Source organism: Balaenoptera ricei, chromosome 9 (assembly GCF_028023285.1).
Source record: "Balaenoptera ricei isolate mBalRic1 chromosome 9, mBalRic1.hap2, whole genome shotgun sequence".
Taxonomy (NCBI): domain Eukaryota; kingdom Metazoa; phylum Chordata; class Mammalia; order Artiodactyla; family Balaenopteridae; genus Balaenoptera; species Balaenoptera ricei.
Window position 1 is genome coordinate 112807338 of NC_082647.1, and position 13440 is coordinate 112820777.

Here is a 13440-nt window from a genome sequence, read left to right on the forward strand (position 1 = left end):
AAATTGTATTACCAAATGTCTTTTTTTACCTTTCACGTTTTTTAAATAAACTTTATTTTTTAGTCAGTTTTGGGTTCAAAGCAATTTTGAATGTAAGGTACAGAGATTTTCCATATGTCCCCTGGCCCCACTCCTGCTTAACCTCCACCACTCAACATCCCTCAGCAGAGTGATACATTTGTTGTAATTGATGAATCTACAATGAATGAAATATCATTATCACCCAAAGTCCATGGTTTACATTAGGATTCACTCTTGGTGTTGCACATTCTGTGGTTTTTTGGACAAATGTGTAATGACATATGTTTACAATTATAGTATCATACAGTGTAGCTACACTACCCTAAAATTTCTCTGCTTTCCACCTATTCATTCTTCTTTATCCCCAAGCCACTGATCTTTTTACTGTCTCCATAGTTTTGCTTTTTCCTGAATGTTATATTGTTGGAATCATACAGTGTGTAGCCTTTTCAGATTGACTTCCTTCACTTAGTAGTATTTCTTTTTAGCACTGAATAATATTCCACTGCCTTCTAGCAGTTATTGCTTCTAGTGTGAAGTGAGCTGCTACTCATACTTCTTCCCTCTCGCACCTTGCATTTAATGTGTCATCTTTTTTACTCCATAGCATTTAGATTATCTTTACTCAGGGTTTATAGCAGTTTGACTATGTTGTGTGTAGGGGTGGAGGTTTTGTACATTTCATGTTGGTGTTTGCAGAGATTTTTGGATTATTCATTTATGTCTTTTGTTAAATTCTAGGCTTTTGGGTCATATATGTCATTTATTGTTTTCTGCATTATTCTCTCTGTCTTCCCTTTTTGGTTATCAATTACACATATGTTACACCAATTTATATTGGCCCAGGGGTCACATGAAGCTCTACTCATTTTTTAATTAAGTTGAAATTCATATAACATAAAGCCATTTTAAAGTGGATAATTCAGTGGCATTTACACGGTGCTGTGCAACCACCACCTCTACCTAGTTCCCAAACATTTTAATCACCTCAAAAAGAAACTCTGTGCTTATTAAGTGGTTACTCCCTATTTTTCTCTACCTTCAGCCCCTGACAACTACCAGTCTGCCTTCTGTCTCTATTCTGGATATTTAATACAAATGAAAAGATACAATATGTGTCATTTTTTCTCTGGCTTCTTTCACTTAGCCTAATGTTTCAAGATTTAACCACATTGTAGCATGTATCAATATGTCATTCCTTTTTATGGTTGAATAATATTGCATTTTTTTTTATACTTTATACACAGGCAATCCTCTGTTTACCTTTCTGAGCAGTTTTCAAACTATTTAGCACAGTGCCTGCACAATTTTACAGTGCTGCTAATAATATATAAGGGTAACTATTCTCAACAACACTTGTTATTTTCCTTTAAAAAAATTATTGCTATCCTTGTGTGTGAAGTAGTGTCTCAGTATTGACTTGCATTTCCCAAATGACTAATGATGTTGAGCATTTTTTCCTGTACTTGGTGGCCACTTGTATATCTTCAGAAAAATGTCTAGGCAAGTCTTCTGTTCATTTTTTAAATTGGGTTTTCTTTCTTTTTGTTGTTGAGTTCTAAGGGCTATTTACATATTCTTTATACTCAGACCTTAGCACGTGTATGATTTGCAAATGTTTATCTATTCTCAGAGAGTTTTTTCACTTTCTTAATAATGTCCATTTGTGCACAGAAGTTTTATATTTTGATGAAGTTCAGTTTATTTTCTTTTTTATTGCTGATGCTTTTGGTGTCATTTCTAAAAAACCATTATGGAATCTAAAATTGTGAAAAATTTACCCCTTTCATTTTTTTCAAAGAGGTCATTGATGATTTGAGGTAAGTTCTTGAAAACAGTATGAGTTAGGGGTCCAAATGTATTCTTGGCATGTGGCTATCTGGTTGTCACAGGACTTTTCACTGAAGAGACTGTTCTTTCCCCCTTGCGTGATCTTGTCATCCTTGTTGAAAATCAGTTCGCCACTGATGTCTGTGGCTATTTCTGGACTCTCAGTTCTATTCCATTAGTGTACCTTCTCTCCTTTTCTAGTACTACACTGTTTTGATTACTGTAGCTTTGTAGGGAGTTTTGAAATTTAGAAGTGTGAGTACTCTAGGTTTGCTTTTTTCAAAACTATATTCTATATTTTAGGCCCCTTGCAATTCCATGTGAATTTGAGGATCATCATTCCCTCTCTTCAAAACAGACCTGACGGATTTTGATACAGGATACATTGATCTATAGGTTCCTTTGGATTGTATAGTCATCTTCACAATATTGTCTTCCACTTCTCCAACATAGGGTGTCTTTCCATTTATGTAGGTCTTCTTTTATTTCTTACAGCAGTGTTTTATAATTTTAATTTTACAAGTCTTCAACCTTCTTGCTTCAATTTACATCTAGATTTTTTGTGGATTATCATGTAAATATAATTACTTCTCTAATTTTCTTTTGGGATTTTTCACTGCTAGTGTATAGACATAACCACTTTTTGTGTGTTGATCTTGTATCCTGCAACTTTGCTGAATTCCTTTATTAGCTCTAGTACCATGTGTATATGTGTATTCACAGGTTTCTCTCTCTCTCTCCCTGTGTGTGTGTGTGTATACATACACACAATCATGTCATCTACAATTAGTTTACTTTTTCTTTTATAATTCAGATGCCTTTTATTTTTCTTGCCTAATTGCTCTCTCTAGAACTTTCTTTAGGACATCCTTACCTTGTTCTTGATCTTAGGGGGAAAGCTTTCAATATTTCACTATTGAAGATGATGTTAGCCTTGGGTTTTTCATAAAAGCCCTTTATCAGATTGAATTTTTTTTCATTTTGTTCCTAGTTGTTGAGTGTTTTTATGATGAAAATTTTGGATTTTGTCAAATTCTTTTACTGCATCAATTGAGATGACCATGTAGTTTTTTTTTTCCCCCTTCTGTTTGTATAGTATATTACTTTGATTGGTTTTTATATGTTTAGCCACCTTTGCAGTTCCTGGGATATATCCCACTTGATTATGGTGAATAATACTTTAATATAGTGCTGGAAGTTGCTTGTTAGTATTTTGTTGAGGATGTTTGCATCTGCATTCTAGAGATATTGACATTTATTTCCTTGTCTTAGTAATAACTCTATCTGGCTTTGATGTCAGGGCAATGCTGATATCACAGATTGATTAGAAAGTGTTTCCTCCTCTTCTGTTTTTGAAAGAGTTTGAGAAGAATTGGTTTAATTCTTCTTTTACTGTTTGGTAGTATTCACCAGTGAAGCCATCTCACCCTGAGATTTTCACTATTGGAGGTTTTCAGTTACTAGCTCAATATCTTTACTTGTTATAGATTTCTTCAGATTTTCTATTTCTTCTTCAGTCAGTTTTTGTAACACATGTGTTTCCAGGTATTTTTCATTTTTTTTCTAGCTTACCTAATTTGGTGGCATATAATTTTTCTTAAAATTGGCTTATTCTTTTTATTTCTGTAAGTTTGGTAGTAATGTTCCATCTTTCTTTCTGACTCTGGAAATTTCTGTCTTCTCTCTTTTTCTCAATCTACCTAAAGGTTTGTCAATCCTTTTAGTCTTTATAAAAATCAACTTCTGTTTTCCTTGCTTTTCTCTATTCTTAAAATTCTGTCATTAATATTCACTTTAATCTTTAAAAAATTTTTCTTCTTTCTGCTATCTGTAGATTTAGTTTATTGCTTTCTCATCCCTTCAGGTGTAAAGTTATGTTATTGATTTAAGATCTTTCTTTTTTTTCAATATAGGCATTTACTACTAATAAATGTTCCTCTGCTTTCACTTAATCTCATATGGTTTGGTGTGTTATGCTTTCATTCTAATACATCTCAATATGTTTTCCAATTTCCCTTTTGATATCTTCTTTATCTTCTTGGCCTTTTAAGAATGTGTTGTTTAATTTCCACATATTTGTGAACATTCCACTTTTCCTTATGTTACTGATTTCTTCAGTAGCTTCATTCTGTTGTGATTTGTATGATATCATTCTTTTTAAATTTATGAAGAATTGTCTTGTGTCCTAAAATATTATCTATCCTAGAAAATATTCCATGTGTACTTGATAAAAATGGGTATTCTGTTGCTATGAGTGAAGTGTTCTATATACGTCTCTTAATTTAGTTGGTTTATAGTGTTGTCAAGTCCTCTATTTCCTTATTGATCCTCTGTCTAGAAACTCTGTTCATTATTGGAAGAGAGGTAATGAAATCTCCAAGTATTACCGTAGAGCTATGTCTCCCTCTGTTCTGCCAGTGTTTGCTTTATATATTTTCTGTACCTGTTGTTTGGTGTGTATATTTTTATAATTGTTATATCTTCTTGGTGATTTGATCCTTTTAGAAATATGTAATTTCCTTTTCCTCTTATAACAGTTTCTGACTTAAAGTCTATTTAATCTGAATTAGTGCCAGCTCTTTTTTCATTACAGTTTCCATGGAATATCTTTTTCCACTTTTTCACTTTCAACCTAATTGTTTCATTTGGTCTAAAGTGAGTCTCTTCCAGATTGCATATAGTTGGATCATAAATATTCATTCTGCCAGTTTCTGTCTTCTGATTGTAGAATTTAATCCATTTACATTAAAAGTAATTACTGATAAGGAAGGACTTATTTCTGCCATTTTACTATTTCCTATATGTTGATTGTTTTTTAGAGTTCTTTCAAAGTTAATTCTGAGAGTTTTTGCTTGATTATTTTCAAGTTTCTTTAGTTGGGACTGTCATTTGGAGCTGCCAGTATCTTTGCTGATGTTACCCTATTCAATTTTTTTAAACTCTTATTTCTCTTTCTTCTACACAATGGACAGTTTCTATAGGTATGTCTTTGTATTTACTGACATATTCTACTTCTGTCTTTATTCTGCTATTAAACACATCGAGTTTTGTTTTGTTTTGTTTTGTTATTTACTTCAAATATTTTACTTTTGGGGTCTAGAATTTTCAGTTGTTGTGCTTTATAGTTTCCATCTCTCTGATAAGATTTTTCAATCAGTTTACTTATTATGATAATTCACTCCTTTATGTCTTTGAATACATTTATGCTAGCTGCTTTAAAGTCCTTATCTGCTAATTACCACGCCTCTGTTATTTTGAATGTTTTATTGATGTTTTTTCTCTTGACTATGAGTTAGTTTTCTGTGTCTTTGAAAATCTAATAATTTTTATTATATGCTAAACTTTATTGGTAGTGCTATGTAGAGTCTTCTGGCTTATTTTTGCTCTGAAGAGTGTTTATTATTTAGTCTAATAATATGCTAGATTCAAAATCTAAACTGTCTCTCCCATTGTAGGCACCATCTTCTCAGTTTGTTCAGCTTTCCAACTCTTTCTGGTTTTGAACTTCTTGCAATATCATTGACTAATGTGAAGGTCTCACATCAGCCAGTGATCTGCATGGAGTTTATATGAGATTTTAGAGTTCTTGCTTCTGTTTCTACCTGTTTCCTTGAATTTCTCCCATTACTTTCTATATCTTCTGGTGGCCTAGAAGTCTGTCCTCTCATTTTTTGTAACCAAGTAGACATAATTTTTGCTTCAGTTTTAGCCACCCATGCACCACATAGCGTGGTGAGTACCCACTGCTGAAATATATAATAATACTTTTACCCATTTACCTGTCTTTGCTACCTCTTCAAGGCTGTCAAATAGTGTATGTTTCCTCTTTGCAGATGTTATAAGTGTTTTCTGCAGATTGATTAATTCAATATAAGCTAGAATTAGAATTCTTGGCCACTTGATTTTTAGCATTGTGGACATTGACTTTGGTACATTATTTTTTGTTTAATATTGTATAAGTCTTATTGCTTATTTTCTCTATTTGTTTTCTCTTATAAAAGTCTTACCTGCCTCACAACCAGGAAAAAATTCTCTAATAATTTATTTTATTAATTTCAAATTTTGTTTCTTTACTCTCAGGTCCATAAAATAAGGGTACATACCGTGTGTGTGTGTGTGTGTGTGTGTGTGTGTGTGTGTGTGTATACGTACACATATATATACTGATAATGTATGGTGCATATATACACACACCTACATTTGTATGTATATATACATATATGTACATACACACGAATATATATATCTTTTAAAGGGTCCTCGTTTTTGTTTTACTGTTTGTGGTAATTAATGTCTTGGTGTGTAGAGAGGGTAAACCACCTTCTTTTTTCTTTTTAGAAGTTGTCCATTTTAAATTGATTTGTCAAGTTATATAAAATAAAACTGTAGTTGAAGTTTTATTTATGAGTGCAGTGCAGGTGTAGATTAATTTGATTAAAATTTACATTTTTACATTAACAGCATAAAGTTGGATTTTTAAAAATCCAGTCTGAGAATCTGTCCAATGATAGGCTATTTTAACAGATTCACAGTATTGCAAATTGTATCTGTGAGATTCATCACATTTTTGTGATTATAACACAATTTTTAAAAATTTTCTTCTTATATAATCTATTTTATGAATATATCAAGTAGTATATATCTGTTTTATTGTTGGTTGAAATTGCTTCCTACTTCTCAGTTTTTCTACTATGACAAACAATGGTGTTGTGAATATTTTTGTTTGTATATCCTAGGTCTTTAGCTAATATTGGATCATAAGATGAGCAATTCATTAAAATATGTCAGATTGGGTTAATACAAAAAATTTAGAAAACACTTTTACAACTCAATGTAGGACAGATCCTGTCTATATCTATGCCAATTCTTGGCATAACCAAACTTTAAATATTTGCAATCTGATGATTATGTAATGCATCACATTTTTTATTATGGTAAAATATACATAAGATTTAACCTTTTAAGCATATTGAAAGGTACAAATTAGTGACATTAAGCACATTCACATTGTTGTGTAAGCGTCAACACCATCCATCTCCAGAACTTTTACATCTTCCCAAACTGAAATTCTATACCTATTAAACGCTAGCTCCCCATTCTGCCCTCCCTTCAGTCCCTGACAACCACCCTTCTTCTTTCTGTCCCTGTAAATTTGACGACTACTCTAGGTACCTCATGTAAATGAGATCATGTGGCATTTGTCCTTTTGTGATTGGCTTACTTCACTTGGCATCTATGTTGTAATATGTGTCAGAATTTCCTTCCTTTTGCAGGCTAAATACTATTCTGTTGTGTATGTGTGTGTATATGTATCACATTCCCACCTCCAGCATGTGTAGTATGTGACCATCACACATTTTCATACCATTCCACAGTACTTTTTATAATTTCACATTCCCGCATTAACATCACATTAGGTGACCCAGCACTAATGTACCGCATTTTCGTTGTCCACATGTGTATGCCATGTTTTCTTTATCCATTTGTCTGTCAGTGGACATAGGGTTGCTTCCACCTCTTGGCTATTGTGGATAATGCTGCACTGAACATGGGTGTGCAGATATCTCTTCGAGATCCTACTTTTAGTTCTTTTGGATAAATACTGTATTAGGTTGGGCCGCCATAACAAAATTCCATATACTGGATGGCTTAAACAAATGTTTTTTTCACAATTCTGGAGGCTGGAAGCCCAAGTTCAAGGTGCTGGTGATTCGTTTCTGATGAGTTCTCTCTTGGCTTGCAGATGGCATAATGGGCCACCTTCTCATTTTGTCCTCACATGGCCTTTCCTTGGTTCAAGTGTGCAGAAAAAGTTTCGATTTTGATGTAGTCCAATTTAATTATTTGTCTTTTGTCCTCATGCTTTCAGTGTCACATAAAAAATCATTGTAAAATCTAATGTCATAAAGCTTTTTCCTATGTTTTCTTCCAAGAATTTCATGGTTTTAGCTCTTATGTTTTGGCCTTTGATCCATTTTGAGTTAATTTTTGTATATATGGTGTAAGGTGAGTCCAGCCTCATTCATTTTCAAGTGGATATCCAGTTTGCTCAACCATTTGTTGAAAAGACTGTCCTTTCCTCATTGAATGATATTGGTATCCTTGTTAAAAATTATTTGGGAGTTTATTTCTATTTTTTTTGTCTGTAATTCTGTCTTTATGTCAGTACCAGACCACTGAAATTACTGTAGCTTTGTAGTACTTAAATCAGCAAGTGTGAGATGTCCAACTTTGTTATTCTTTTACAAAATTGTTTTGGCTATTCTGAGTCCCTTGAGATTTCACATGAGTTTTATGATGAATTTTTTTTATCTCTGAAAACGCCACCACTGGGATTTTGATAGAGCTTTCATAGAAGCTAGAGATTTCATAGATAGAGATTTCATGGATAGTTAGTAGTACTGACATCTTAACAATATTAAATATTAAATGAACATGGGATGTCTTTCCATTTGTGTCTTTGATTTCTCTCAGCAATTTTTGGTAGTTTTCAGTACACAAGAATTTGCCTCCTTGGTTAAGTTTTTCCTATTATTTTCTGTCCTTTTCTCATTGATTTATATGAATTGTGTGTGTTTTCTGAATGGTAGTCCTCTGTTGGTTATATAGCTGCAACTATTTCCTAGTTTTCTTGCTTGACTATTGTTACTATTGTTACTTTAAGTTCTTAATTTTAATACCACATGTATCAATTATTTTCTATTATGGCTAGTCACTTCCCTTTTTAAGGAATTATTCCTTATCCAAAATTCATTAAGATATTTTCCTGTATTTACTTATTTCTTCATGTGTCGATACCAATCAGTCACCAATGCTTCCTTCTCTTCTTATTGAAATAATCAAGTTTTAATCAGGCTGCTCTCATAACTGTAGCTGGGAGATGTTCTACTCACTGAGACTCAGACCTGGAAGAAAAGTTCACTAATTTTGTACTTTAAGTTTAAATAACATTTTAGCATTTTTCCTCGATTCCACTTAAAAGAGAACAGAATATTTCAGGTTATATCCTAGGAGAGAGTGCTACAGATAAGGGCTCTGTGGTATAACATGTACTATATTATGAAGGTTTTTTAAATTATAAGAACATTTATTAGCATATCATTATTTATTTAAACTTTGGTTTAGATGATTTTATACCAGTATCAGTTCTGTTTGTAACAGTCATGTATAAAGTCTGTGTGTAAAGACTGCATGCAGGTTTCTCTTTTCCATATGTAATGATTTGACACTTTCAATACATTCGCTAAATCTTTCCATATTTGTGCATCAAGAAATATTAATATGTGTTTTGAGAGAAAGTGTACCATGATCACACACCTTTGAGAAATATTATATCATTAGAATTTTACCACATACATTTTCACTTTAAACACTCTTCTTATTACTGCAGCAAATAAATCTATTTAACTTTGTTTACCAATTTTTTTTTCCATCTGGAACATTAATTCCCAAATAAAATGTCTATTAAAACTTGAGGAACTCTGTGGAACCTAGAATGGAAAATACTTTTTCTGAGTGACGGTTAAGATATTTCCCAATTTGAAAAAATATATTTTAAAAAGAATAAGAAATTAAATAATATAATATGACCCAGATCCAGTCAGTGACATGTATTATTAAATCATGGTGCTAGAAAAAGAATCTTTTTTGATGGCCCATGATACCCATGCCTTAGATGTGCTGTTACTGACATCTTTGTGATCCCTTGGCTGACCACATCTGCAATAGGTTAGTCAGAGACTCCAACCCAATTAGGGGCTGATGGCATCCCATGACCTTGATGCCCACCCCCCCCCCCCAGTGGAAGAGGTGAGTAGAGGCAGCAACCCCGCAATGCACAGGGTTACGCATTTATTGAGTGCCCATCACATGCTGGGTGCCTTTTCATCTAAGTCATCTGGTTTCAGTCCTCACAATAATGCTATGACTTGATTGTTACTGTACCTGTTTTACAAATAAGGAAACTAGAACTAAGAGAATTGACTACTTTGCCCAGGATCCCAAAGTTAATCAATGGCAGAGAATGTATTTGACTTTGGTTTCTTCCTGCCTTTCTTTACTTTCCATCATGCAGAGGGAGCAGTGGTGACGTATTCATGGTATACATTGTCCTTACGTTAGGGATGACCAAACTGAGTTACGTTCTAGGCTAAGTAATTTTTCCAGAATTACACCTTTAGCCCATGATAGAAATAGGATTTGAAATCAGAGGATTGTTAGAAATGATCTGCAAGTCCTTCCCATGTTTGGGGCTATCTTTATACATCTAAATCGTGGTTACTATGGACCATCTGGTAGTCACATTTGGTTCTTGACCCCTTGTGGCTTCTTCTGTAACTTACAGGATGGCCCAGTCAGCCTTCTGATGTCAACATCGTGTGGTCAGTAAAACTGCTTTAGGTCACAGTCTTGGTTTAAGCTGGATTAGAGTGAAAACTTAAAACTTTTCACTTACATGAGGCATTTAGAGGAGTCAAACGCATAGAAACAAATTGTGGAATGGTGGCTGCTAGGAACTAGGAGAGGGGGAATGAGGAGATCTTTAATGGGTATAGAGTTGCAGTTTTTCCCAGATGCAGAAGTTCTGGAGATTAGTTGTACAATGATTTGCATACATTTAACACTACTGAACTGTACACTTAAAAATGGTTAAAATGGCAAATTTTATGCTATGTGCATTTTACCACAATTAAAAACAAAAAGAAAAAAAAGAACCTTCTTTGAAAATTTATCCTCCATATAAAGTTAATTTACGTGGCATTAGGAAACCGTTACTTATTAACTTATTTTTTATTCACAGTGATCTGCAGCCCTGGATCTTATAACTCCCGTGATGGAATTCACTGCCTTCGGTGCAATAGCAGCTTGGTGTTTGGAGCAAAAGCATGTTTATAGGCCATTATTTTGAGCTCTTCGGTGGTTTGTTAAACACAAAAGCATATTTTTGAAATATTACTACATAATAAATCACTATTATACCAAAATTAAATATATTAGATATTACCAAAATATGGTGTCATCATTTTAATTGAAACACGGTATGTCTAAATGCCTTATATACAGAACATCCAGTAATCTTTATTCATTAGTGCCAGACCTACATATGACTCCAAAGTATTTCTTGGATCACTGTTTTTAAAATAGGTTCAAATATACTATATTGGGTTAGCCCAAAAGATTTTTTTATGATTTTTCAAAAATAGCCCATTCTATCGTTATTATATGTTGACTAATCTCAGGCCACCATATTCTTCCACAATCATTTTAATTTCAGCCTGTTTCATTCCTTTGTTTTAATTTTATGGGATTCTATTCCTTCCAGTTTGACCTTTCATAGCTCAAAGTCACTGCAAGTCTTATTATTGCAATTTTTAGCCACTTTAGTTTAAGACCTAGTCCCAAACACACTATGAGTTTTTAATATACTTCAATGTGGTGATCTTAAGCTTTTCAGTTGCAAGTCCCTCAAATTACCTTTTTGACATTTTAGAATGGAGTAATCATTGTATGTGCCTAAATTAACATTTGAGCTTTCACAATGTGGAGAGAAAGAGAAACTAAGCAGTTTCTTTCCCCAGCAGCACCGGTAGGGGTGAGAATCAAGCAGTTGTTTCACTTCCTTCACTATTACAGTGTTCTGTGTCAGATACCACTGCTGCGACCGCCTAATACTTACTCTCTCACCCTGGGATGTTGTGTTTGAATATGAAAAACTACCAAAAATTTAAATATTAATTACCAGGAAAATACATGAGTAAATCACAAAATTAGTAGCTTCTCAGTTTTCTAATTACTGTTTTAATTATATTCATATCCACTTTACACTCTCTTGGAACGTTCCCTGTTTTTCTCTTCATATTTCCTTTCTGGAGACGTGAACACATGTAAATGGAAAATGCACACGGATTGGATCTGGGCACAGGTGTGCAGCACACTGGACAGGAGAGGCATGTACTCACATGGAGGCTCTGCATGGCTTTTTGAAAGTGTCCAGTAAATACATTAGCTTCTCCGTCATCCTATGGACAAACGTTACTCTGGAATTCTCACACAAATAAGAGAGGGAAGGGAAATGACATTTCTTTGTTAGCCCTGTTGATCTTTCTTTAACAATCCCTTTGGACTTTCCTAATCATGACGTAATTGTTTTCATATATTTTTGAGAGGTTTTTCAAGAGCCGTCTTCCCACTATTAAGTCACGTATTTTTGCTGTTTTACTGTTTGGGTGAGTTATTGTTCCTCTAGCACGTGCTTTCTGTAACTAGTAAAAGACCTATTAAGTCTCCATCTGTAAAAGTAGTGCAAGCTTCTAAAGTTTTCCAGATTTCTTAATTTAATAATAAGATGAATTGGAGTACATATTCTTTCCTTTGTACTCCCTAAGTTTGGATTACTTTCTTCCTATTATTTAAAAGCCCAGAGGAATTTAATTTCTGATACATCCTTCTGAGGCGTGATCAGTACTAGCCCCCTAGCTGGTCAGCTGGGAAGGCAGCGGCAGGGGTGACATGGTGATGATGGGCACTGGAGATCAGAAGAGATGGGTAATCTGGAATGAGAAGAGACAAGTGACAGGAGAATGAATGGAGCCAGTCACGGACTTTCAGCATGTGAAGGCAGACCAGAAATGAGGCCACACAAATTCCAGGGGGCAGAACAGGTCAGATTTAAAAGTCCAGGCAAAAAGAACAGCTGGTAGAAATTTAAGCAGAGGATGAGCTAGGAGAAGAAAGAGAAGTGTTAATTCTTTTTCTTGGTTCTCAAAGTGAAATGTTCTTGGCTCTGTTTTACCACATATCACGTTTATTTTAGTTGGTTGTGTGTCTGTCTTCCACATTCAATTATACTAGTGTATTCCTAGGTTCCTAGTCATCTTCAAAGCACATAGTTATGTGCTTAATAATTTTTAAACTAATAGATTATTAAAGTCCCGTGAGTATAAATAATAACTAAGATAAAAGTTGCTTCTGTTATATTAATAGATAGGTTGTGGAATGTTGAAAGTTGTTTTAAGCAATTGACAATATGTATGATAAAAACTATAAACTAATCCCTAAGAGAGATTGTTGTCATAAGACAGTTACAGGTGTTCATTATTTTTGTTTATATCAAAATAATATCTTACATTTATATAGTGCCTTAATTTTAACAAAACATTTTTTTCTTAATTACACAATCTGACATTTACATTGACCTGTGAACTTATGGGAAATATGGTTCCCATTTTGTATTTTATCAATTAGATTTTTTTCTCATTATAGGTGTGTAATATGTATTCATTTGGCAATATGTAAAAAGAGTCTTAACAAGTTTGGTCCAGTAATTTCACTTAAAGGGCACTATCCAAAGGAAGCAAGTTAGAGATCAGGTGAAATATTCCATCCAATGGTACTAATAATGAAAATGGAATTAACAGAAATTACCTGCAAAAATGAAATGGTTAAATAAATTATGCTGTTTCCATATGGTAGAATGTTATGTAGTATTGTTTAGAGTTTTAAAACAAATAAACCAAAATGTTAATAGTGGTCATGCTATGTGATAGGGTCCTGTGTGAGGATTTTTGATACCCTCTGTTTTCCAAGTCT

The 13440-nt window shown here is 33.6% G+C and overlaps 1 protein-coding gene across 2 annotated transcripts in view; it reads left to right on the plus strand.

The window, feature by feature from the left end:
- ZPBP (zona pellucida binding protein) overlaps nucleotides 1-10746 on the plus strand; it is a 93387-nt gene extending 82641 nt beyond the window's left edge. Inside the window, exon 9 of one of the 2 annotated variants that reach the window (XR_009504901.1) lies at nucleotides 10652-10681. Coding sequence is in view for 1 of the 2 variants with exons in the window: in XM_059932917.1 (XP_059788900.1) it covers nucleotides 10652-10746 (95 nt within the window). In the remaining variant the exon portion in view is untranslated. Of the gene's footprint in view, nucleotides 1-10651 lie in introns of both variants that reach the window. The other variant, XM_059932917.1, reaches the window with a different exon arrangement.
- Nucleotides 10747-13440: the final 2694 nt, after the last annotated feature.